This window comes from Penicillium arizonense (genome assembly GCF_001773325.1).
Source record: "Penicillium arizonense strain CBS 141311 chromosome Unknown PENARI_contig002, whole genome shotgun sequence".
NCBI classification, from domain to species: Eukaryota; Fungi; Ascomycota; class Eurotiomycetes; order Eurotiales; family Aspergillaceae; genus Penicillium; species Penicillium arizonense.
Window position 1 is genome coordinate 350342 of NW_019173279.1, and position 25931 is coordinate 376272.

Genomic DNA, 25931 nt, shown 5'->3' on the forward strand with positions numbered 1-25931 from the left:
AACCGCAAAGACGAGGTCACTTATCATTATCTCACCACGAGGAACTGGTGTCAAAGAAATATCCACTCAAATTACCAAGTTTCTTTGTCTACATTCCTTGTAGTACCTGCCGGGTACAATTATAAACGGTGATATAAAGCCTCAACTCTACTACTTCCCCCTCTCCTCCGAGCCAGGAATCCACTCTTCGGTGATACTAGAGCCTTATTTCAAGCTTAAATCACCTGAAATCAATCTTTTCGCTAATACTATTACTGAACCAAGATTTGGAAACTAGCGAAAGTCCCACAATGGCGACCAGGAGATCATCGGCAAAGAGACAGCGAACTGATGAAGGCGACGACAAGAAAGAAAAATTACCCTATTTCCCTTCTGCCGCCGATTTCCTCCGCAACGAGTCCGGATATGAATATTTGACGTATGCAGACCTAGCCCCAGATCTTAAGACCTCCTACGTGGGAGTGTTTCCAGAACCCCCTTCCGCGCCACGGCCTCCGAAACAGACATGGCCCCAACTGCCTCCCAATAAGCCGGTCACAGACCCTAACGACTTACCTTTAGATAAAGGCTGGTCTATCCTCGAGAAGGATATTGATAATAAGTGAGTATCTGTCAATAAAACCCGAGGGGGCATTCGGCATTTGAAAATATATTGACCAGCTTGGTATAGTGATATTGATGCTCAAATATCAAGGTGCAAAGAAAGAATTAAAGAAAACTATATGCCTCAATTATTTGAGATCCGACTAAAAGGACTACAAGAGACTCAGAAACAACGAGAGTAAGAGTCACCGATTCAATTGACCGAGGACATACTGATAAAATCCCAGGGCAATGGCAACGAGGAACGGCTTCAAGGGCGGCGACTGGAGTATTCTTCAACGTGTGAACGAACTGAGAAAGATAGAAGAAGAACTCGAAAAAGAAGATAAACACGATCAGCTTCAGAATGTACAAGTTCTGCTTCAGGCATATCGGGGAGGAGCTCTGCAGTGGCATCCCGGCTTGGTCACCTACTGGCATAAAGGAACTCAACTTTGTAACCCACGTCCATTCTATTGGAAAGAATTCGAGGTGCTCAATGCCCACTGTGGTGGTACATCTGGATTTTGGATGGAAGGGGTAGGTCTCGTGAATTATTTTAAGTGGTAAAACCTGACGTTCAAAGTTGACAGGACCGGGGCCTGCGCCCTTATTGGCTTCTATGACCTTAGACGCCCGGCACGCCAATATGCTCAGAACTGTATGATCCCTAACCCTAACTCTCATTGATACTTTCTAACCCATCGAAGTATGATGTGGCAGTAAGAATACCACGCACGAATTTCTATGCCGAGTTTGAATTTGTGTACGATACCGGGGCATCTAACGCGATAATGTATCAAGCTGATATAGACATGCTCGAGCGAGCTTCCGGCACGACTGCTGCATGTATGGGGTTGCAGAATTGCTCGGGTGTGGGGGGAGCAGTCACACGTGGCATTCCGAATGTTGAGCTCGAATTCACGCTTCTCAACTCTAGCAAGCAGCGAATGACAAAATGGCAGAAAGTGAAGGTTGCCGTCTTACCAGGCTACTATACCTGGGACAATGAACGGTTGGACGGGCCGTGGCTCAGCTTCCTCTTATACATGGCAACGGCTCCTCGACACCGTGATCTGCTATACGTTGCTACTACTAAAAGTGACCTTATGCAAAAGTTGCCTGCTCAAGCTTCACTGAACCCGGTGGTCCAACCGCCGTATGCAGTTGTGCCGCAAGCCAATCCCCAACGACCCTTGGGACCACCGCCTAGGGGTTCTGGGGGCGCAGTTCCATTACCAGCGGTGGAGACAAATATGCCACCACCGGTCCAGGGCGTCCAGTGATTTCTTTTTCCTTGTGTTGATTTATAAGATGTTGATTATCGCAATACTAAGTTTGGTTTTACTTTATATCACAGAATCATTCCCGCAGACGTTTAGATACCTATGAACTACCTAAGTGAGTAAACGGTGAAGCTCCCTGTCAATCTAACAGAGAACACCCGATATCTCAATACGTATCTTTCTCATTTTCTGAACCGTAATCAGAATAAGCACTGTGTATACTTAATGGCAAAAATGAAACGGAACCCACTAGAATGTTGAATAAACCCCAAAGCACTTTGTCCCTACACCGTTGATATTAGTAAAACAAATATTGCGCCTTACTACGGTTAGCCGAGGGGCAGAGGCCCATTTAACATTCTAGTGGTCTGCTTAATTGTTCCCTCGCCTTACTGATATCTCAAAAACTCTTTCTCACAGTATTTTCAATATGATATATGAGTTTCCCTTCACAGCGTGTAGTGGAAGGCAGAAAGTCCTCAATAAGGATTCTCCCCTTTCGGGCCTTTCCATTAGCCGTATGGAAATATAACATTAACATGCCAGCCAGAGCTATAATCAAAAAGTTCAACCTGTCGATGGGTTAGAAAAATGTAAAGATTCAATCAACATGGCACTCAGGCAATCGAGGTTATCACGCCTGGGAAGAATGTTGGTGCATCCTGGGACCGATACACGACTGCCCCAATGATTCCTCCGGTACCTCCACAGGTAATCATACTAACACTGCAAAAGGCACGTTTCCATTGCCCGCGAATATTATTTGATTGCCAAGCGAGAACCGCAGGTATATTAGCATTGGAGCCTGAAGCGACGTGAAAGATGCCAAAGTATTGGACACCTGGCGAGGCAACCCATTCCAAAAGGCACAAACCAACAATTGTCTGCAATGAATTGTAAATAATTATGGGGCCCCGGAGATGCCATTTGTTCGCCGAGCCATCCTTCCACGTACATAACGACACCAGCAAAAAGTATGGAGGTGTGCGAGGGCCTGTGAAGTACCAGTGCGAAAGCCTAGCTTACTGGACAGGATTATTGGTAAAACGAATGCGATGGCATAGGAAACCACCGTGCTGCATCTGGAGTTTGATCAAAAAGTCAGCAGAAGATCGTGTAAAGCACCGGCAAAAGAAGAGAAGAAAATAAAAACAAGAGCTTGACCAACAAGAAGATTATAGCAAACCCCCAAACCTTCCACTCAGTGGCAGGCTTCATAAATGCAGAGAGAGTAAATGGTTCTTCAATGTCCTACCGATCTTGTTCAATCCGCCAAAGAACAAATTCGATCTCTCGGGTTGAAGAAAGTTGCGAGATTTGTGCACATCTTGTGGAAAGCTGACTAGGAGAAGAAACCCGACCACCGCTAAAACGCAAGTAAGAATACCCTCCATGCTGAAGATCCACTTCCAGGCAGCGAGCTCTGCAAGACCGGCCATTTGCATAAAGCCGTAGGCAAGGACCCCCGAAAGGGATCCCCCGATGACACTGATCAGGTAGAACGAGGAGTAGCGCTTGTGGACCTCATCTAGATAAGCATGAATATTCCCCAGGGATACACGGCACATTTACAGCGTGTATACCAAAGAGAAAGGAGGTATATAGCTCCTGGGAACAGACCTGCTTCAAATGTTCCCAAGATAACGCACAGTCCTAACATTACTTTCCAGTCGTGAACGAATCCATCCCTGCTACCATCAGTTTTGACCATATCCTAGACTTGAGAGGAGGGGACCTACTATCATCACAACGCCCCATGCAAAAGTTATACCTGCCAAAAATGTTCGCGCGCCGACTTTGCGAGCAACGATAGAGCTGGGAAATTGAACGATTACATATGGAATGAAGAATACCAAGAGCACAATAGACTGAAAGATCAGCCACAAAACCAAGAGTAAATCGAAGTCACTTACATATCGAGCCCCGACGTCCAATTTAAGCTCTTGCTACATCCTGCTAATGGTTAGTTGATTCCTTCACTGTAATACTGAGTCCTCACCCTGCGATCGAAGCATTTCCCAAATCCGTTCGGTCTATCAAGCTCACCCCAAACAAAATTCCCAGACCGGTGATAAGGCGCCGGTCTATTTTTGTGAAAATGCTACGCTGCTCACTTGGAGTGAAGCCAAAATCATCTCCTGTTGTCTCTCCTTGCTTTGTGGCATCTTTAGGCTCCATTTTGGGTGATCGAACTTCAATCAGTTCATTGCAACAAATTGGTTACCACTAATAATATCAGTTGGTTATATGTCATGCTCGGTACTTTCACTTCGGTAAATTTCCATGCAAAAACCCGGTATAAACGCGGGGTGCAGAGACAGATCTGGCACATTCGGTACTTGGGCCGAATATACCGAGATGGTGTCAAAAGCTCGGTACATGCACCATTTTATACTTATATAAGTTTCCTCGAATCGATCAATGTTCTGAAGATAATTTAGACAGTCCCCAAATCCTCTTGCTCTCACCATGACTGATTTTGACAACGCCTCCCGTGGCTTCATCGGAACCCTGGAGCCCGGTGTCATCAAGACCCAAGCAGGCCGCCTTGCATGGAACAACAATGAATACGACTTTGTTCAGAGAGCCAAGTGCCCGGACAGTGTTCATCCAAAGTTATGGCGACAAGCTCAGCTCTGCAACAAACACGGTCTCTTCGAGGTGGCACCGGGTGTCTACCAGGTGCGCGGATTCGACCTGTCAAACATGACGCTAGTCGAAGGCCAAAAAGGAGTGATAATCATTGATCCCTTGATATCAAATGAATGTGCTGCTGCTGCCTTTTCCCTTTACAAAAAGCATCGCGGTGAACGACCACTGACCGGGTTGATCTACTCACACTCTCATGTGGATCACTTCGGCGGCGCTCGAGGTGTCTTACCAGAGGGAATGGAAAATGATATTCCGATCATCGCTCCGGAAGGCTTCATGGAAGAAGCGACAAGCGAGAATATCTATGTCGGAACAGCCATGCGACGCAGAGCGAGATTTATGTACGGATCAAGCTTGCCTCGGAACCCAGAAGGGCAAGTTGGATGTGGACTCGGCATGGCAACATCTCAAGGAACGACTTCACTAATTCCGCCAAATATGCTCATTGCAACCACCGGCGAAGAGCGGGTAATTGATGGCGTCCGCATCGAGTTCCAAATCGTCTCGGGCACCGAGGCTCCTTCGGAATTCAACTTCTATTTCCTAGACAGCAAAGCTCTGTATATCTCCGAATGCGCAACTCACTGCATGCATAATATTATCACCCTCCGAGGTGCACTTGTTCGCGACTCTAAGGCCTGGTCGCAAGGTCTTGACGAAAGTCTGGTATTGTTTGGTGACCGAGCGACGGTGTTGTTCGCCGGGCATCACTGGCCGACATGGGGCCAACGGGACATTTCTCGACTACTTGTTGAGCAGCGCGACATGTATGCCTTCATGCATGACCAAACCGTTCGCCTTATGAATGAGGGACTCACTGGCGTTGAGATTGCCGAGAAATTAAGCCTCCCACCCACTCTTGATAAGGCCTGGCATATCCAAGGGTACTATGGTTCCCTCAGCCACAACATCAAAGCCATATATCAGCGGTATATGACTTGGTTCGATGGCAATCCTGTCAATTTGTGGAGACACACCCCCACGGAAGAAGGAAAGCGATATGTTGCTTGCATGGGTGGTGCAGATAGGACGGTGGCATTTGGGAATGAATATGCTGCAAAGGGAGATCTTCGATTTGCAGCAACCCTCTTGGGTCATGTTGTCGCCGCAGAGCCAAAACATCCCCAAGCACGGAAATCACTTAGCGCCGTCTTCACGAAGCTTGGTCATGGCGCAGTGAATGCGACGTGGCGTAACTTTTACCTTACTGGAGCAATGGACCTCCAGCAGGAAGGAACCCCAACTCTGCCCCCAGGAGACACGGTGCCAGGCCTCAATCCACTGATGAGCGTGGATCAATGGTTGAGTGGGATTTCTGTCCAGATCGATGGGCCCCGAGCAGCCAGAGAGGATATCGTCATTGACATTAAGCTTACTGATCAAAGTCAGACTTGGCGCTTGACTTTGAGTAATGGCGCTTTGACATACCGGATGACCTCTGATGATGCGGCTTTCACCGGAGGGGCGGGCTTGCATTTGACGGTTACCAAGGAAGACCTGGGGCAGTTGCTTCTGGCCCGGATCAAGCCTGAGGCCAAGGTGTTTAAGGGTAATCCCAAGCTATTCCATAAGTTATTGCAATTTTTGCCATGGGCAAATAGTTTGGAGAGCCAACTTTAAACATACCAAGAGGAGAAATGTGGTTTGATATCAATAAACAAGGAGCTAAAGGCTCTGAAGCCTTCAATATACATGATGGAAAAATAGGTAGCGGGTTTGTCCATCATCTGTTTCCCCTAGAAGTCTAATTAAATTGCCCTACATTCGCCAACAAGCCCTTCAAACAAGGGAAGCTTCCACAAACCCGAGCTGGTATTGATGGAAAATCCAATTCAGCTCATCACCCCCTAGATGTCATACCTCCATTATTGATGATCTGAGGCTTGAAGTTCATTGGAATACTAATCTGTTTGCTCATTCTTTTTCTGCGGTATGATTTATGCATTTGATCCGAAGAATCTGTCTATGGTAACCCCTAGGCTGATCTCAATGCCAGCTTAGCCTATGGAATTGTCCAATCCAATTCGCCGCGAGCCCCAGAACCTACACAGTCCGGCTATTTGCCAAGCTGCTTACTGCTAAGCCTCGGGACTACCTCAACTGACATCATATTCCCGGCAGACCCGTCAACCTCATATCTCCCCGCATTTCGGCTACCCTCCATTGATCCCGGCTTTCTTTGCGAACCGTAAGATGAGCAATAGCAGAGACAACGCTACAGATTGGGTGATCGGCGTTGATACAAGCTATCTAGAGTGGCCCGTTGAAAGATCGCCAGCGGGGGTGGCTTTAGGTGCCTGGCATTGTACTTTGCCATAAATCTATCATGTCCTGCTCAGCTTAGTTCAATAAATTACATTCAAAAATTGTTTTTTATTGATATCATGTTAAACAAAATCGTTGTTAATGCGTACAATCTATGGGTAGTGGTCTTCGTCGCCATTGGCACGATTGCCAGTGCCTATGGTCTAGCCATTATCGGATCAACCGTCGGGCAACCAAGCTTTTATACCTACTTCAATTTACCAGCAGAAAGCCAGCCGGGATATCCTCATGCAACCGACATGATCGGCGCACTGGTATGACAAACTATGGTGTTCTTATATATGCCAGCCTTGGTCTCGGTGGTTCAATACCTCTTCTTCTGAATGCATGCTGGACGAGCTTTACCCTAATTGGAGACACATGGACGGCATTCTATGTTGACCGGGTTGGTCGACGAACCTGCATGCTAATCGGTTCCATTGGCTGCACCGTGTGTGTGATATGCCTTTGCGCCCTGACAGCCCAGTATCTGGGGGCAGATAATATAGCAGGCCTTCGGGGAGCAGTGTTCTTTGTGTTTTTCTTCATCTTCTGGTGGTGTTTTTTCATTGACGCGACGCAATACATCTATGTCGCGGAGATATTTCCAAATCATTTACTCTCGCAAGGCGTCGCGCTCGGGCTCAGCAGTTTCTATCTCGCTTCTGATGTCACACTGGTTGCTGCCCCTGTAGCTCTCAACAGTATTGGCTGAAAGTTCTACCTTGTGCTCATTGTTCCGTCTCTTTGCTATATGGTGGCAATCTACTTCCTGTTCCCAGAAACGAAGGGTCGGACTCTGGAGGAAATTGGAGCTCTCTTTGGTGATGAGGCTAATGTTGTCTCACAGTGGTACAATGCTACACAGGAAGAACGGGAAAGCATTGCACAGGAAGCTTTCCATGAGAAGGCATGTGGATCTCCCAGTGATAGTGCACAGGAGAGTGACCCCAAGCCAGCTGTCGTTCATGATGTAGGATCTTGAATCAGATAGCCTTGGGAGTCGTGCGGATTTGTCCTTTGTCTCACACCTGTTTCATCCCGTCAACCTAGACAGCTGTTGTCTTAGTTATAAAACCATGTCATCAATACTTTCACATTTCTCAGTTACGCGTAAAGCCGACGCAATAGATAGCCCCAATGCGGCTCAGTTAAGTCCGGTGGAAATTCCGATTTCGAAGTTGACGTGGTCCAATCAAGTCTCAGATATATATCCACTACCATGACACGCCTTACTAAATCGGGCTAGCGTATTGTCATCATGGTTCTATCCTTTTCTTACGGACTTAATGGATAACGACACCTCTAGGTATATAAATGCAATATATTCTCACTTCTCTCCTGGACTTTACTATATTCATACCGTTTGACTACCTTACAATCTACTTAGCAAACCTCAAAATGCATCTCATTCTTACAGGTGCCACCGGCCTAGTCGGCTCGTCCGTCCTTGACGCGATGCTGAAAAACACCACCATCTCCAAGATCTCGATTCTCAGTCGCCGACCTGTGCCAATGGCAGATGATGCAAAGGACCCCCGGGTTCGCGTCATCATGCACAAAGACTTCGAATCATACAAGCCAGAGCTCCTTGATCAACTAAAAGACGCTGACGGATGTGTATGGGCCCTTGGAACGAGCCAGATGAATGTCACACAAGAGTAAGATCCAGAATATCCCTTTAGTCAGTGACATGCGTGAATATGATAATAACAGCCAATAGACAATATGTCAAGATAACCAAGGACTATGCTCTTGCTGCCGCTGAAGCATTCTCTACTCTCAAGGCCTCAAAGTCGGATTCACCTTTCAGATTTGTCCATGTATCCGGGGAAGGAGCCACGCAAAACCCAGGAAGATTCTCCGCAATCTTCGCCAGGATCAAGGGCGAAACCGAACAGCTTCTCGGCGAACTATCAGAGAAACAGAAGGGACTCATCCAGGTCGACAGCGTGAGACCGGCTTTCGTTGATGCAGCCGCACACAATGCTATCAAGCCTTATATCCCCTCCGCTACTGGAATCAGCGCTACTGTCGCTAAGGCTGGGGTCGCCTTGATAGCTCCAGGTATTCGCTGTCTGTGGAAATCGATGCATTCTCCAACCGATAAATTAGGACCATTTTTGACTGATGTAGCGATGGGAAAGATGGATACGAAAATTCAAGGCCCGGGCGCATTCAGACTTGGGGGTGGTTGGGTGATCGAGAATGTTGGTATGCGACGAATGCTGGGATTGTGATCATCGGAGTGGTAAATTTTGCTGAAGGGCAAACACGATGTTCAACATAAGAATAATCTATAATAAGTTATTTCCTAGTCACTATTTACCAACAGGTTAGATATTATGCTTTACGACAACACTACCTGCAAGCATCCGAGCGCGTTTTGAACGAAGCACTTCTGGCTATATTTTGTTAGTTATTGAGTAAGATGTATTATTAGCTTGCTCAACTGGGTGACGCCCCCGGCCATGATTCACAAATTCGAAGATAGACGCCCAAAACAATTCGTATGGAACATCCAAGACCTGTGGCCAAGTTTAAACGCCATTTCTGGACAAAATTCTCCATGCGGTAGTCATTCCATATGAGTCTAGGGGGTGGTATCGTTTAGTGCGTGGAACCTTTTTGCTAAACAATTTTTACCACCAAGAAATGGTTCTCCATTGCTAGTATAGATCCAATCGAAATCGTCAAAACATGTTAGCCCTTGTGAAGCTTTTGTAGGCCACACCCGAATGGACAGATATGAGGAAATCTCAATGGTGGAGAGAAACGAGAATTTCAGACGTTTGGGACTTCTTCAGCAATGCTTAAAACAGACGACCAGAATAGGCCACAGGCATGCTGAACTGGGGCTTCAATCTACGCCTTTTATGAGCACTGTTGACAAAGCTAGGTAGTTTGGCTGGACTCTGCGAGATAACTTATACGAGGCCTACTTTCGAGTGTTCAACTCTTACTAAATTGCCGGTATTCTGTAGCTCGCGGCATTGGCAATAGTGACGATGGAGTCTTCCGCAACTTGACACCAGAACGGGCCTACCAGAGCCATTTCAATTTTTTGTTTATCGGAGACATAAATGAGGGACTCCGTTTAGTTAGTACATGACCCAGTCAATCAGCCAAAATTGTATATCACTATAGCTCTGTCGGCATGACTGTATGATAGAGATTAGTGGCCGTTTTCTCGTTAACACAAATATTGTCATAATTTTCCATTTTCCCTGTGCCATAGATTATTAGATACCTACAACTACAGCCCTCTGGGTACTCCAACATACCTCGGTCCAATATGCTGACGTAGGACACATTTCCGCATTTGGACACCCCACGTCACGTGCGATCAGCCGATAAGATGCCGGAGCGCTGGACCCCAGCTTCGTCAAACAAATTGCGCGCAATTTCAAATTGAGCTTCAATTACCTGACATGCTACCCCACGCTCTCTAATAGATTAATGGACCTATACTCCACCCCAAAGTCTTGAGTCCACCGTGAAACCTCAAGTCGCTTCCGATTCCCCGGTTCATGTCAATGACTGAATGAATCCTGGTGCCGACACACATATTTCGAGACTCCCTAACAATATATCGTACCTAAAAGCTTTTCATTGAGACAAAATGACGTCGCCCTATCCATCATCAGCCTCGTTCTCAACCCCCCTTGGCTCCGACATGGCCACGGCTTCCAGCAGATCGGTCTCCGATTTACCGCAAGCCCAAGTTGACGCGATAATTCGCACGAAGCGCAAAGCGCGCGAACCCAAAGCCTGCTATCCTTGTCATGCGCGGAAGGTCAAATGCGATCGCAATCTGCCGTGCGACGGCTGCGTCAAGCGCGACCATGCAGATCTTTGCTCCTACGAACGCCCTTCGAAGAAACGCTCGCAGGCTTTTCATGAGAGCCCTTCAATCGACAGTGCATCGGCAGCGCCTATGGTAGATTATTCGGCCGGGTATCCGTACGATGATGCCCCGGTAAGCGTGAAACAGGAACCGGCACCAGCTCGATCGAATGGCGCGGCTACTGGCGGTCGGGTGTCGATTGCCCGCGAGGAATGGGACAATGTGCGCAACAGATTGAAAGAAATGGAATCTACCATTTCCAACCTTCGGGTTGGATTGGAAAGGGTTGAAGATGCCCCGACCTCTCTGGAAACTGGAAGCGTGCAGAGTGGCGGTGCGGGTTCCCGCTCCAAGGGTGCTTCGCCGGAACGCGAGGGCATCCATGCTGCGAATACTCTGGGCAAAGGCACTGTTCATCTCGGATCCCGGTCCGTTCTGGCTTATATCTTGAATAACCAATCTGGCTCCGATCAGCTGCAAGCTCTTTTGGAGGGAGGAATACTACCTAAGCTGGGTCTGGATAATGAGTCTGCGACTTATCCATTTGTCGATCTATGGTCATCAGATATGTCGACTTTCGATATCAGTGCTGTCTGCAGCGCCCTTCCTTCTGACGAGCAATGCAGAGTGTGAGTAGTCATGTTATTTCACCCTTGGGGCAATTTGACTGACTATGTTACAGATTCTTCTACTGCTACAAGGAGATCTCAGGAGCGATATATCCTGTGTTGGAAGACATTTCTGCGTTTGAAAATACTCTCGAACTTTTAATACAGACCAGAATTTCTGTTGGAGGCGAGTACCGAACGGATACCGATGAGGCTGAAAATCCCTTTGGAGTAAGCATTGCCTACCTGGGTCTATTGTTTGCTATTCTTGCCTCCGGATGCCAGTCATCTGATCTTGGCAGCAAAGAGAGAGAATTGACTTCACAGGTCTATGGTATGTCCTCAACTCCAAGCTCTTCCCCGGGATTGCTGGCTAATTATGTCACAGTGTGTTGCTCTTACCAGTGTCTCCGAATGACAAATTTCCTATCCCAACCCACCATAGAAGCCATTCAGACTCTCTTGGTGATTGGCAACGTTTTGTCCTATAACATGAATCCTGGAATTTCCTATGTCCTGCTTGGTATGACTCTTCGCATGGGGTTGGCGCTTGGACTGCATGTTGAGTCAAGTCGATTTTCATCAGCTGAACGATACCGTCGACGACACACATGGTAAGCTATCACCTCCTTTTACCCAAAAAGCATAGCACTGACGCAAACAGGTGGTCTATGGCATGGCAAGACAGCCACTTTTCTCTTTCCTATGATCGCCCCTCCACAACCGCAGTCAGCCAACCAGAGATTGCGTACAAAGAGGGATCGAAACGCGGCGATTATTCTTACTTTGAAACTCTCTGTCGAGTCATTTCTCTTGCACTTGAGGTTGTTCGCATTCGCATGCTGAGCCCACACGCTCAGTTCAGCCTCGAAAGTATCCAAACCTACAAGGAACGCATTTCAAAAATCATGATAGAAGCAAAGCCATACTTGCGCGACGCGCAGGTTTGTCAAACACCCACAGAGCATTTGGAACGAGTTGTACTCAAATTACACTCTTCCTACTTTTCTTCCGAGCTCTGCCGACCAGCTCTCAAATCTATGAATGATGTCAATGACTCCGGCACTGCTGGCGTGCGCAGGGACTGCGTGTTGAACTTGATGATGACCGTCGAAGCTTACATCGAGATGCACAACATTAGCTCTCATTCGGCTCGTTCCTGGATTGCATTGCAGCGGGCAATCAGCTCGGCATTCCTTCTTGCTGTCATCGAGGAGGCCAAATCGGACCCGACCGTCTGGAATCTTCTACACCAACTCGAGGGGATCATTGCTCAAAGAGCCAGCAATGAAAGAGCCTATGAATCTGCAGACGCCGCCGCTGTGGCCGGTATGACCTCGCCGCCCCAGGCCATGGGAACTTACGACCCGATCACCGGCGCCACGAATCCACCAGGCTCTATTGCCCCCGCAATGAATCCAACATCTCCTGCTGCAATGCCCGCCGATACGCAAACCCAATGGGCCAAGTCGCTAGCGAAAACTCATCGTGCTCTACAGAAGCTGCTCACTGCCTTCGGCAATCCACACACACGACCTGCTGCTGGAAGCGGCGGCACGCCTGCATATCTCTCTCAGGTCAACCTCAACCCAAATTCTACCAACATGGGGGCATTTGCTCCTCCGCCTGCTAGCATGACCCCTAGTGTCAGTTCCCTGCCACCCCCTACGCCGGAAAGCTCTGGTAGTGGCGAATGGACAATTCCCAATATCTTGGATCGGGCATCAGAGTACATTCACCCTCCGTTGTGGGGCTAAGCTTGACATGGATCATCTGTTTCGAAAGTTTTTGATTTTTACTTGTTTATCTTCAGCGTGGCGCTGGAGTCTTTTAGGTTTCTCATAATTGTTGCCATCTGCAAAAGATTTTTCCCCTTTCCTGGGACTGGAATCATCGGAAAACTTCTGGGTTGGTTATACAAATATCTTCCCCGTATAAAATAATTCGTCTTTGTGCTACATAATGAATCTATATCCCGCTATATTTCGAAATCAAGTTGCGGGCCTTAACTCCCCCACGCACTCACCGAACCCAACACCAGAACCAGGCGCTCCAGCCAAAGCAGTCATGCGAATCACATCTCCGTCCTGCAAATAAAATCTCTTCGAGCCGTTTGCCAGAAACACAGGTTCCTTCCCACCCTTGGTAACTTCAAGCAAACAGCCAAAGCTGCCGTCAGTTGGTCCACTGACTGTGCCTGTCCCCAAGATGTCACCAGTCTGAAGGTCCGCTCCAGTACTGGCAAGATGGGCGCACATCTGGCGTCCACTCCAGTGAAGATCACGGGTGTTCGATTCACTGAGAGTTGTAATCTGTCCTTCGTTCAAAAGTTCCACCTTCATTCCGATGTCATAGTTGGACTCGGACCCTGAGACATCTTCCAAATGACTAGCAAGCACAGCCTCAGGTTTTGGTCCAGACACCTTGAAGGACTCGAGGGCATCCAGTGTCACCACCCATGGGGAGATACTCGTCCCAAAAGCCTTGCCGTTCAAAGGACCCAGTGGGACCATCTCACAACCTTGAATATCGCGGGCTAGAATTACAATTTGAGTCAGTCTTGCTACTTTCGCTTGTTCGGAAGACACGATGTACTCACCACTCCAATCATTCAAAATGACCATTCCGAAGATATGTTCATCCGCGTCTTTGGCGTTGACCTCCTGTTGTCTCGGCACGCCCTTTCCTACAATCACACCGACCTCCAGCTCATAGTCCATCGCTCTGCATGGGCCATATATAATCGGTTTCTTCTCGCTGGTAGCAGTCCGATCAAAGAAATGGCCCTTTGGACGGACGATTGGAGTCCCGGAGACTACCACTGTACTCGAACGACCATTATATCCGATCGGGAAATTAAAGAAGCCCGGAGGTGGGGATTCGTCGTTGAGGATTGCCCGACCGGCGTTTCGGACATGGTGAAGGCTGCACGAGAAATCTGTGAACCCACCCACCGATACGGGAAGGTGTAGAATGACTGCACTAATATCCTCGGTGCTGTTTGAAGGCAATTCCTTAATCAAGATATTCTGCAGCACAGTCCGTACCTCGCGGTGGACAGCCTTTGGAAGTGCAGCGAACTCATTGAGCGTGGACTTGCTGAATACCCCTTCAGGAAGACCGGAGATCTTGACAAAGACACCAGACTGTTGAAGCACACCGAGGAAAATGACGGTATTCTCTAGCCGAGTAACGCATTGCGGAGTAAGATGCCTCGGAGATGATGCTATGCCGAACGGGATGTTGGCCAACGAGAAGTGGTTACTGTAGTCCGGGGATGTCATGGTCAAAATACATACAAAACTAGTCAGGCTCGAACTAGGATATGGCTACATGCTCCTTTTAACTCCATAATTCGACTCCTTGCATTCATCTTTCCCCACTGCCCGACCATGCGGGAGACGTCAGAATTCGCCCACATCCCGAATGACTAATATTAGCCCTAACTGGGCAGCTTTCTTGGTATTTGAAGCGGTTACAAATGACAGGGACTTTTATTCCGTGTATTGGCTTCGAAGGATAATATCAACGATCACGGATGTGGTCAAAACCTGCTGATTAACTTGGGTGGCCTTAACAGCCCCTCGCAGCAAGGGTGTGAGACATACAACCCCGGAAACCCTGCACGGGTAGGCTGAGACAGACTCGTTCCCAACCACGCTAAGCACGGTAGATATCATTGGATGCACTGCAGGCATCTTTGGTCGTCGAATCGGCGGATACGGAGATTAAGCTGGTATAACGTCGGCCCATGACAGGAGTCAGCGGAGTAAGAAACTCTCCGCGGAGGTAAATTGAACCTCTGGATTTATAAGCTTCCAAGACTAGTCCCGACCTTTATCGTCAAATCTCACTCACTGTTCTCATTCATTCCCCCCAGCACCCTTCCAACAAAACCTTCACTCTATCCCGCGAGATCAGTTCACGATTTGTACCAGCACGTGGAACATGTCGTCTGTACCACCAAATCAATATTACAAGGTCGGGGTGCTGCTGTTTCAAGGCGCAGATATCCTCGACTTTGCGGGCCCAATAGAAGTACTCTCTCATGTCTCGCACAACCGCAATCCCGACAACCCGGACCGGATGTTCGACATCAAGACTATCGCCCGCGGGCCAGTCAACCGTGCAGCAGGCTCACTAGCAGTTCACGCGGATATCCTCCTGCCCGAAGCCCTCGAACAAGTTTCAGAATTTGACATCCTGGTTGTTCCGGGTGGACCATCTTCGATTTTAGAGCCGCTTCTCGGTGACAACGTACCGGAGCTGGATCTGATCCGCAAATTTGCCGCCCTTCCCCAGAGCTCATCAGGCCCCAGAATTCTGTTTTCGGTTTGCACCGGTGCGTTCTTACTTGGTGCTGCCGGTATTATTGCCGGAATGACTGTGACAACCCACCACCACGGACTTGACAGACTTCGGGAGATATGCGCTCGGTCAAATGATGCGGAGGCCGCTGCGACGAATGTGGTGCATAAGCGCTATATTGATGGTGGTTTGCTGAGGGGTGGTAGTGTTAGGCTCATTACGGCCGGTGGGATAAGCTCGGGTATAGATGCCACTTGCCACATCGTTCGTGAATTGACTACTGCTGAGATGGCCAATTTTGTGGTTCGAGTCATGGAGTATGACTGGCGTCAGCTTAGTGAATAGTTGAGGCTCCAGTAAGACAAAGTACGAAAGTCAGTCTCTAGCAAAACATGAGATACAAGTTTATTACGGTATCAGGTCTCCGGTAGCACCTGGCAGCTATGTACAGATAGTGTAACTTGGCTTGGAGAGACATATGTGATAGTCTATACTTCGATTGCGCGATCCCCGAGTTCAACGTATGTCACGCGGTAGTAAATCCTTCTTCGACTGTTCGCCCAATGAAAGCAACCAAAATACATAGTTTGACAGCCCAACTCTGCAAAATATGCACCACACTGTCGGGCCGCTCTATCGAGACTTTGGCGGCCAACTTCCATTTTTGGACTTAACCCGTCGACATCTCCACACCTTCAGCCAGACCGAGTATTATTTGACCGATAGGGGACATGAAGCTCAGCCTGCAATATGTTACACTCGTATGAAATGGTCGTCATGTGCAACATCCCAAAGACATTGCCTTGATTGCCTCCTAGTTCAAGGTACATGGTCGCTCATCCCGAGCCCTACAAAGACATCATTGACAAAGATGTATAGGCTAAGCATTCTGCATGACCAACAAGTTTCAGAAAAAGACGCATGCCTAGTCATCAAATACGATTCTAACACAAGGTACCGTTGGCCTATGTCTAGGAATATCGTTTAAGCCACCCATCCAGAGCGGCTCTACACGAGCTTCGGTGACACTTTCCGCACGATATCACATCAAGTTTTCCATTCTCAGCCTCTCGACTCAGCATAATCTCATTTTTCTGTTTAGTTTCAAACAGGGTGGGCCTGTTTTGCAGTTCCGCCCGACACTTAACTCATCCTGAAGACAAAATGGAGTGGAGACAGCACACCCTCAAGTTGTACAGATCAATTTGCGTTCATGCCTGGGATGTCCTAGGTTCAGCCTTAGTCCTAAAGGCTGAGTCCGCATCAGGGCCACAGTCATCGACACGAGAGCTGGGCTGTTCAGGCTGCTGCTCAACGGCCATATTTCCGCAAATGGGAAGTATATATCACCATGTGGCTCGGACTTAAGAGGGATATTTGTCTCTCATGCGAATCCAAAAAGAAACGCTTCAACTGCTTATCAACTCGATTATCTTCTCTTTTGGCGTCTTCGGGTATAGCAGTGTCTGTTCCAGATATTTCCAGTGGGAACACACGTTGTACATCAAGTCACCATGGTTTCTATGCCACCCATTGCGGATATTGCCTCCACCACGTTCCTCCCCAAACTCACAGAGAATGGAATTGCCCATTTCACAGACGAGAAGGCCAATCAGGAGATCTTTGTTGATACCGTAGAGGTGGTATCTTCCAAGCCTGACAGCGACGATCATGTTGTCATAACCGCAAACGGGAACGGGGCTACACTACAGGAACAAAGTGTGCCCAAAGACCCCATCGTCGCGCCAGATTCAGAAACGTTGTCTAAAGATCAAAAAACGGCCATGGAAGTTCTGAATATTATCGAAACTTATGGTGTCGATTTCGAAAAATCGGGCGTTTCCTGGAAAGGCTTCGATTCGTTCGTTCCTATTGTCCTGGCCCAAATCAAGAAACAGGAGCCTATTCGCATGATCCTGCCTGCTTTCCCATTCAAGTCCCCAAATGCACGCGATAAAGTCTTGGGCAACATGCCCGACTTTGGTGAGGAGCTGGCACTTTCTCATTTGAATGGATTGTGCCAGAACATCGCCGATGTATATGAGCCCGGCGCCCATGTACATATCAGTTCAGATGGACTTGTGTACAATGGTAAGTTAAAGCAATCTTAATGGTTTGATTCTTATTAGTACTGATACCCCACTAGATATTCTCGGTGTCCCGGATGAAACCGTTTGGGACTATGGAGAGACGCTGCGCAAGATGGCCGCCGAAAAAGAGCTCCATCATGTCAAGTTCATTCGGCTCTTCGAGCTGCTTGAGCATCCTTGGTTCCCAACATCAACCTCAGAGGATGCAAAGGCTTTTTATCTAGCCCATGCCAGTTGTCTCCGCCGAGAGCTGATGTATGCCTTCGGCGATCCGACATTTGACGCGGACGTGGCCATCAAAACCGACAACGACACATGTTTAACATATCGTGGCTACATCAAGTTCCTCACCAAGGACCTTGCTCATCAAGACGAGAGCAAGTTTGCGTCCAAGCGCGCTCGACAGACGCAGATTGCGAAGACAGCGCGACAGATGATCATTCGCGGTAAAATGTTCGCAGCGGCTATTAAAGCCAACCGCAAGGATTACGTGCGACTTTCCATCCACGAGTCTGCTGGCGAGAAGAAGCTTTCTGTCTCACTGGTTCCACAGCTTCGTGGCGCTCTCGGGTACACTCCTTGGCATGCTTCTGTGGCGGTTGGCCTCGATGGTTCATATCGCACCGTCCATGCCGAGGATGTAAGAGACACCCACGACGTGGTATATAAGAACGGACAGCCGTATTATTTCCGTGAAAAGTCGCAGCTCTTTGACTGGACTGCGGATGGCCTGTCGGTCAAGTTCGAGCATCTATATCCATGTGGACTCGTCATTCGCCCCGCCGACATCGATAACGTGAACGCACCGCCATCTATTCGCTCCATTCCTATGCAAAAGGTCCGGCAGCTCTCCAACAATATGTCTCCAATCATCCTCCGAGGATTTGCAGAGACCCTGGAGGAAGAGTATTACGTCCAGAAGGCATCGGAGCTGGGCACCATCCTCCCATGGAGCTTTGGTATCATCCAAAAGGTCCGCGACGATGGCCGCTCAGACAAGATGGGCAATAATGTCACCTCCAACGAGGCGATGCCAATGCACTTTGACGGTATGTTCAAGTTTGAGGAGATCACCGATCCCGAAACAGGCGAGAAGAAGAAAATCCAGCGCCCGCCAGGTTACCAATTCTTTACTTGCCCAGCTACAGCGCCCAAGGGCAATGGATACACCCTGTTCACAAGTTCGCGCCTTTTCTTCCGGTATCTCCCTCTGCCATGGTCAGCTGAACGCCTCGAAAACATCACCTGGGCTATGGATAACAATGGGTTCTGGGATGCGAAGCTTAAGAATTTGAAGCTGATTGTGAAGCATCCTGTGTCTGGTTTACCATGCTTGCGCTGGCATCAGCCATGGGACGAGACGAAGACCAGATTCTCTACATGCGATGTTACAATCGAGAACGATGACAACAGTCTGGTCCAAGTTGTGGATCGTGTCACGTATGACTATCGTGTGTGCCTGCGGTTCGGGTGGGAGAAGGGTGATCTGCTGGTCAGCGACAATACAGCTATGCTGCATACCCGAACTGGGTATATCAGTAACTGTGATCGCGAGTTGTGGCGTATTCACTGTGATTAGGTATCTTTCATCATTTGTGTTGCTTTGGATGATATACTGTCGTTTTCTTTTCGGTTTGTGGTTGCCACTCATTTGTGCTCATATGTCCAACTTGTTTGGATCTAAATTGTGAACTATACCGAAGAAATTATAAACAACCTTCAAAGGAATATAAATATAAATTAGACTCTGATTTTCATGTCCCAGAACTCATCCATGGTTAATAATTTTGACTGTGCATCATTTTTCAAACTCCATGTACTAACTAAACCACTGTCTCGTATGCTACTCAAGGTTTGCAATTCAAAAAGTTTCATTCGAGTATTATGTGAAAAGAAGACCGCTTAGTTAACTTGATTTCTTTTATATTATCCCTGTGTCTAATTAGAGGAAAACTCCATATCATTAATATTTCCATTCCAATCAGACTTGATCCAAATGACTGCCACGTTCAAGATACAGAAAATCCCTACATTTCTGACTGTTCTTCATGTCACTCAAGCCATTAATGAAAGATGTGCATGCCATTTATTTAATTACAGTTCTTCTCCGACGATATAATATCTCTATCATGATACCCAGCCCGAAACCCTTACAGCATTCTAACAGGAAAACTCCCTGCCGAGGAGTTCGAAATCTTATGTATAGGACATCCTTGCATGTATGATCCCGCATCCATCCAAGACCTAGAATGTATGTTCTGAGGGTAGCAAAGACAAGTCAGTCTGGGCGGAGTTTGTTGGGCCACCGTAGCAGGATTTTCAAATCCAGTGTATGAGTTTGACGGCGGAAAAGATGGTATACATGCGGATGCCGGAGACGCTGGAGGAACCAAGACAATTACCTTTGACTGAGGGGACGTGGTGTTGATAACCTGGAGAATTTGGGGGAGCGCGGCCTCTGCTGGTTAGTTAATATTTGATTCAATATACCGTTTGGATAGATCCATGCTCACCAGTTGCAACATAGTAAGAAGGCTGGTTTTCTTGCAGTGCAAACAATGAATCTGGCGGCAAGGCCTCTTCAGTGGGTAGCATAGTATCTCGGAATGTATCTCCACCCAGACCAGCTGTAGCGGATGATGGCATCCCATTCGAATGGGTCAAGATTCCTCCTCCAAGATAGGGTGGCAATTCTCCATGATAGCCAGCCGTGGGGAAGGCGTTGAAATCACTCGGCCACGAAGTGGATGAGAAAATGGGGTATGATGGCATGAAAGGCGTTGATGGCTCTATTCCTAGGGGAGAAACATCTCGGGAAACGAATCCAAGATCATTTTCGGATAGCGCTGTGTGTGTTTTGTGTGGCAAAGGTGACGGTATATATTGCTGATCCCAGCCGTTGGCTGCTGCTGCTCTGAGTTCATTGGCAATGACGCGCTCTTGGAGCTTTGCAATTCGGTCTCTGATTTTGCGACCTAGATATTGTTATCTTGGGATTTCCAGACATATTGTTGAGGGAAAGTCTTACGGTGATTTCTTTGAGAAAGGCGGTTCTGCAACCTTCTTCTCTCTAGGGGATTCTGCAGCTGGCTGGGAATCTCCTCCTTGGGAGTTGCAGGATTATGCTCCATCTTCATTTTGTAAGCAATATATCCAGTCGTGTAATTGCTTCTGCGGTGGTTGACGTGCTTGGGATATTGCATATCTCATATAAAAGACCTGAAAAAGGCTTTCCGTCGTCAACCTCGGAAACTTAACCCCTAAATGGCCATTGCCGTCTTTCCTTTATAAAGGACGTGCACCCACGAAGCAATCACAATTGATCTCAACGTGTCACGCAGCCAGTGCAACAGATCGCCGTCAGAGACTCGGTTCGAAAACGACTGGTGATAGATCATTCTCGATCTCAGCCGCGTGACGCCCTGAGGCCTACCATGTCGCATGCCATTTTCAGCTTGCTTACCATTTCAGCGTGGGTTTGTGTAGGGATCTTGGACACCGTGTCAGAAGGTTTTAGGGCTTGGTTGTACGAGAAGGTGCTGTCCGAGGCTATCCCGGGTCCGGATATGGTCATAAACATGGCGCTGCCTGGAATTCTTCCGTCTCTCGTTCCTCCGTTCCAGTAGCCTGGGATCTGGAATGGCTCATGAAACACTCGCTTTTGATCTGTGTTCTAGCGGTCGAAAGTCTTCTATCCGAGTCTTGTAACCTTGCTTGGAGCTCTTGGCTGTACTACCTTTTGGTCGAGGAAACCTACCTACACATCTTACTACTTTGAGTGAGCACTTACCCTAACTATACCTTAGAACACATCTGTGGCGCAAAAAGTATCATTTGGTAGTCTCGGACATCTCCGATGTCAACTCATTATCCCTTGTGGGCTTAGAATTCACGTGGCTACGCAACACTGATTGACCCTGGACTTTGCATTTATGCGGAGGCTCAGTGATGATCTTTTATTGGCATTCTTCCCACCTGAGTAGCTCGACACAGGCCCAGGATAGAACAGGGGAACCAGGCTGTGCTTACAAGGACTCGACTTTGGGGCCGGTACAACTTGGCCCAATCTGAAGTCTAAAAATAAGAGACACGTCGGGGGTTGGCCACTCGATATGACTAGAATAAAGAACCAACACTGAATATACTCCGGGTTTGACCCAAATGTCTTGTGTTTCTCTCATTTCTCGGTTCTGGTTCGGAAGGTTACATGAATAACCGAATGGGTTCAATATACCGAACTATGGCGTTGGACATATCCGAAACCCCCTAGAGAGTGATGCATACAGTAGTGTCATAGGTAATATAGAATTGGCATCTCAAATTAAATTCATCCTCGGATTAGCAACTCCCGCGGGCTGCAATAAATCTCGATTAGCCATAGGACGCTGCCATGTGGTGTTTTAACGACCGCCCACTCACCTGAAATGTATGCATGTGAGATCCAGCCGTAGTAATTCGGAAGATTGTATTTATTTGCTAGCGGTGTGAGCTTTGGAATGTCCCCTTTGTGTAACTGTAATGCTCAAGAGGGATGTTGATTGCCTTGAAGTAACATGTCCATGGTCTGCTTGAAGCATCATTTCAGACTTTCTATATTCAAAAAGGGAATAAGGCCAAGACATTGGTATCTTGTGCTGCCTCTTATTTCAATATTGGAAATGTGGCAGTATACCACACTTAGGGCTGTTGAAGTTGCGGGCTCATCAACTGCACTCACCCCAACCAATCAAACATGATGTTTTGCGCAGACTAAGCAATTCCTAGATGCAATTTCAACGATCAGTCATACCTTTTATCTGCAAGGCTTGCCTTGCTAGTGCCCAAGCCAGTAAACCGCCAAGAGTTCCTCATAGCTAGGCAGCAAAGTACCACCTCAACTTACACTCACCTGCAACCATCATCCTCTCTCTTGACTTGCACCTCTTGCCATACTGTTCAAGATCCCGGTACCAAAGGTATTTGTCAAAATGGATTCCCTCCTAAGGACAGTAGGAAACCTCCTACCATATCACCTCCTCGGCTATGGTGCTCTGCTCGGAACAGAGCTGTACCAGGTAGGACACCCCTTCCCTCAGCATAGTGCCGAACTAACCTCGTGGTTAGAGCTTTATCAACACAAAGATTTGCTTTCAGGTCCTTTCGATGAAAGAATTCATCGTACTGCAGAAACGACTTTTCCCTGTCTACTTTGCCACCCAGGTTGGCCTGACAGCCCTGACGGCAGCGACCTGCCCGCCATACAGTATCCTGTCACTTTTGAAAAATCCTTGGAGCGCTGGGTCTCTCGCAGTAGTTGCATTGATGGGCTGTCTGAATTGGTTCGTGTACGGCCCGAAGACGACAACTGCCGCGTTGGTAAGAAGAGCACTGCATGGTACGTATGGCTAGAATATGTCTGCAGTTGATACATGGTGGCTAATTGCTTCTTGCCCTCCAGAGAGCAAGAATACCCATTCCGACTCCGACTCCAATGGGTCCAAGGTGGACCGGGCTAATCGCAATTTCGCGCGAAACCACGCGATGGTCATTCATTTAAACGCTATTGCTATGATCGCCACGGTTATCTATGGGTTTTCTTTGTCGTCAACTCTTACGACAGGACTCTAGGCACATAACCCATAATGACTAGGTTCTCAAGGATACAAGAAAGGGTACGACTAGGACTGTTTGTCAGGCATTTGGTCCTTCATTCTCGCATTAAACATCTCAGCTCAATTTCAAAGGAGACCCGGGCTAGCTATCTGCATATTAACCAATGGTATTACTTTCTCTACTTGCGGATCTGTAGGAGCTGTAGAATAGACCTTCAATCTTCACAGAGAGGGATGTCCCAGCGGCCACAGCCGAAATGAAACGCCTGATGTCAAGTCGCGACAAAGTCGTATGTGATGACCCCAGCCAAGGCACGAAGCAAGAATAACCAGTGAAGACCTCACCACTCACTCAGCCCAAAAGTCGGCTGTCCAAATGTATGGGCCGTAACAACCTGCAAAACAGAAGATCTTTGCCGGGTTGCTGCATCCCAGGTCACACTGCTTGCTCAAACTACCCAGAAGAAAAAAGAATATCGTGACATCGCCAGGAAACCATGCGTCAACCTCGAGCGAGCCACTTTCTGACAAAAAGTCATCGCCCACGACGATACGGCTTAGAGATCAAAGGGCACTCCGAGTGAATGACAAGACCTGACCAATGGACTACACAGCCGTCATCCGTTAAATAGCCTGTCAATTACTGGATTATAGCCTACTCAGAACAGGGTATGGTCAAGAGTATCAGTCCTCCACTGTGTTTGTACAAACGCTTGTCAGCCCAGTTCATTACTCAAATATGGTCAACAGTATGTGACAGTGAAGTTCAGAGCTTCAAACTACTTACAGTTTTGATGGAGATCATGGCTTTCTATATAACGAGGCTTTACCTGTGCCCTACGCCCAACACGAGCACCTCACCTCCGGATTATATCTGAAATCCCCATCCTGAGCAAAACCCACATGGCTCCTGCACCTACTAAGCAGCTGAATCCCGCCATGTCGGACATGAGTCACCTCAGCAAAGGCATGTTGACTTCCGCTGACACCAGGTGCGTTAGGGCACGTCAAAACACTCCGCTACAAGTTTTCCAGCATAATAATACCATATCACCCCAGCTGTCCGTTCTTCTACCTATCTTCCTCCCTATTTTCACACTCAAACCCCATACATCCACCGAGATGCTACCAATCCTCCTAATCCCTCTAACAATTCTCCTCCCACCCATCCTCTTCCTAGCATGGTACCTCCACACCCCAAATACCTTCCCCAACCTCCCCAAAATCCCAATTTACGTCTCAATCCTAGGCCTCTGGTCCTCAATGGGCCAAGATGAGATCTACGAACGCTGGTTCCGAGCTCCACTTGAGAAACACGGCGCAGTCCTAGTCTGGTTCGCGGGACGATGGAGTATTCTCGTTTCCCGGCCGGAGTGGTTGACGGATATGTTTCGGAATGATCAGTTATATGCGAAAGCCGGGAGTCAGAAGAAGATTCCGCATTCGGTTATTGCTACGCTTGTCGGGGATAATATTATCAATGCCCAAGAGAACTGGAGGCTTTTTACGTCGATTATGAAACCAGGTCTGCAGAAGAAGGTTTTCGAGACTTCTTCATTGCTGAGGCAGTCGAGGAGGTTGGTGGATATTCTCGTCGGATTGCAGAGGGATGTTGGGGAGGGCAAGGGGATCTTGGTTAATGCTGATGTGCAGAAGTGGGCGGTTGATGTTATGGGGGAGAATTTCCTGGACTTGAAGTTTAAGGTATGCCATCTTCCCATATTTCAATTGCTATACCGATATACACATACTCAACTAAGCACGGTACAGAGCCTCGGCCAACCAACCGGCCATGTCCGCATCGAAGCCCTCCAATCCATAATAAAAGCCACCCTCTTCAAACCAATGTACTTCAGCTTTCCAGACCTGGACCACTTCCCCTGGCTCCTCCGATCCCGCAAACGCGCCTACGAAATAATGCACGAGTTCGACAACCGCCTATACGCAATGGTGGTGGATATGCTAGAGCACCGCAGCCAAAAGTCCAAATCGGAAGAAATGTTCTCACACATGCTAGGCGAGGCCTACAAAACCGGCCGCATAACGGAGAAACAATTCCGCAATAATCTCAAGATAACATTCCTAACAGCACACGAAAACACGCAACAACTAGTTAATAGTATGTTCTGGCAATTGGGCGTGCGAGACGATATTCAATCCCGTCTGAGAGACGAGATCCTCGCTACAGCGGGTACACATCCAGATCCCTCGCAGGAGATTATCAACAAACTTCCCTACCTTACAGCCGTGGTCCTCGAACTCCTCCGTCTCTTCCCGCCAGTATGCCAACTCATCAATCGGGTAGCATTACAAAATGCCATGCTAGGCGGCGAACTACCTATCCCAAAAGGCACCTTTGTGGGATGGAATGCATGGGCAGTGCATAGTAACCCGGCAGTTTGGGGAGAAGATGCGCGCGAGTTCCGACCTGAGCGGTGGGGGGAGACGATTGAGGAGATGCAGGGGCGGTTTCGGAGGGAGACGGTGCGTGGGACGTATATTCCATTTAATGCGCATAAGCGGAAGTGTCTCGGGCAGGGGTTTGCGTTGTTGCAGATCAAGATCTTTTTGTTTGTTCTGCTGGGGAAGGTGAGGTGGGTGGTTGATCCTGCGTATCAGTTGAAGATGACGCCGGTAGGTGCAAGGTTTTTTTTTTTTTTTTT

General features: G+C 48.0%; 11 protein-coding genes across 11 annotated transcripts in view; 9 read left to right on the forward strand and 2 right to left on the reverse strand.

Annotated features, from left to right (window-relative positions):
• Nucleotides 1-290: 290 nt before the first annotated feature.
• On the forward strand, nt 291-1868 carry PENARI_c002G00520 (uncharacterized protein; the record flags this gene model as incomplete). Its single annotated transcript, XM_022627174.1, has 5 exons — nt 291-601; nt 671-781; nt 831-1096; nt 1176-1243; nt 1293-1868. The coding sequence occupies 5 exons, from the start codon at nt 291-293 to the stop codon at nt 1866-1868; spliced, it is 1332 nt and encodes a 443-aa protein (XP_022492915.1).
• Nucleotides 1869-4337: 2469 nt separating this feature from the next.
• PENARI_c002G09090 (alkyl/aryl-sulfatase) lies at nt 4338-6140 on the forward strand (the record flags this gene model as incomplete). The annotated part of the gene is made up of 1 exon (XM_022627775.1): nt 4338-6140. One exon carries the CDS (start codon nt 4338-4340, stop codon nt 6138-6140), a length of 1803 nt encoding a protein of 600 aa, XP_022492285.1.
• Nucleotides 6141-6904: 764 nt separating this feature from the next.
• PENARI_c002G06420 (uncharacterized protein) lies at nt 6905-7809 on the forward strand (the record flags this gene model as incomplete). Its single annotated transcript, XM_022627570.1, has 2 exons — nt 6905-7099; nt 7675-7809. The coding sequence occupies 2 exons, from the start codon at nt 6905-6907 to the stop codon at nt 7807-7809; spliced, it is 330 nt and encodes a 109-aa protein (XP_022493008.1).
• Nucleotides 7810-8225: 416 nt separating this feature from the next.
• PENARI_c002G02629 (putative nucleoside-diphosphate-sugar epimerases) lies at nt 8226-9064 on the forward strand (the record flags this gene model as incomplete). The annotated part of the gene is made up of 2 exons (XM_022627322.1): nt 8226-8485; nt 8548-9064. 2 exons carry the CDS (start codon nt 8226-8228, stop codon nt 9062-9064), a joined length of 777 nt encoding a protein of 258 aa, XP_022492904.1.
• A 1436-nt stretch (nt 9065-10500) lies between these two features.
• PENARI_c002G08401 (putative C6 transcription factor) lies at nt 10501-13036 on the forward strand (the record flags this gene model as incomplete). Its single annotated transcript, XM_022627720.1, has 4 exons — nt 10501-11300; nt 11354-11613; nt 11668-11893; nt 11944-13036. 4 exons carry the CDS (start codon nt 10501-10503, stop codon nt 13034-13036), a joined length of 2379 nt encoding a protein of 792 aa, XP_022492467.1.
• A 73-nt stretch (nt 13037-13109) lies between these two features.
• PENARI_c002G01690 (fumarylacetoacetate hydrolase family protein) lies at nt 13110-14563 on the reverse strand (the record flags this gene model as incomplete). The annotated part of the gene is made up of 3 exons (XM_022627250.1): nt 13110-13117; nt 13306-13815; nt 13879-14563. 3 exons carry the CDS (start codon nt 14561-14563, stop codon nt 13110-13112), a joined length of 1203 nt encoding a protein of 400 aa, XP_022492974.1.
• A 664-nt stretch (nt 14564-15227) lies between these two features.
• Nucleotides 15228-15932, forward strand: xanA (isonitrile hydratase-like protein xanA; the record flags this gene model as incomplete). Its single annotated transcript, XM_022627867.1, has 1 exon — nt 15228-15932. The coding sequence occupies one exon, from the start codon at nt 15228-15230 to the stop codon at nt 15930-15932; it is 705 nt and encodes a 234-aa protein (XP_022492690.1).
• A 1169-nt stretch (nt 15933-17101) lies between these two features.
• xanB (isocyanide synthase xanB) lies at nt 17102-19256 on the forward strand (the record flags this gene model as incomplete). Its single annotated transcript, XM_022627821.1, has 2 exons — nt 17102-17678; nt 17734-19256. The coding sequence occupies 2 exons, from the start codon at nt 17102-17104 to the stop codon at nt 19254-19256; spliced, it is 2100 nt and encodes a 699-aa protein (XP_022492750.1).
• A 902-nt stretch (nt 19257-20158) lies between these two features.
• xanC (transcription factor xanC) lies at nt 20159-20814 on the reverse strand (the record flags this gene model as incomplete). Its single annotated transcript, XM_022627630.1, has 2 exons — nt 20159-20652; nt 20706-20814. The coding sequence occupies 2 exons, from the start codon at nt 20812-20814 to the stop codon at nt 20159-20161; spliced, it is 603 nt and encodes a 200-aa protein (XP_022492832.1).
• A 1830-nt stretch (nt 20815-22644) lies between these two features.
• Nucleotides 22645-23284, forward strand: PENARI_c002G04560 (DUF4149 domain-containing protein; the record flags this gene model as incomplete). The annotated part of the gene is made up of 3 exons (XM_022627448.1): nt 22645-22731; nt 22781-23051; nt 23115-23284. The coding sequence occupies 3 exons, from the start codon at nt 22645-22647 to the stop codon at nt 23282-23284; spliced, it is 528 nt and encodes a 175-aa protein (XP_022492726.1).
• An 887-nt stretch (nt 23285-24171) lies between these two features.
• xanG (cytochrome P450 monooxygenase xanG) overlaps nt 24172-25931 on the forward strand; it is a gene marked incomplete at both ends in the record, with an annotated part of 1893 nt that continues 133 nt past the window's right edge. Inside the window, 2 exons of the mRNA XM_022627321.1 lie at nt 24172-24972; nt 25039-25902. Coding sequence (XP_022492423.1) covers nt 24172-24972; nt 25039-25902 — 1665 coding nt within the window. The remainder of the gene's footprint in view (nt 24973-25038; nt 25903-25931) is intronic.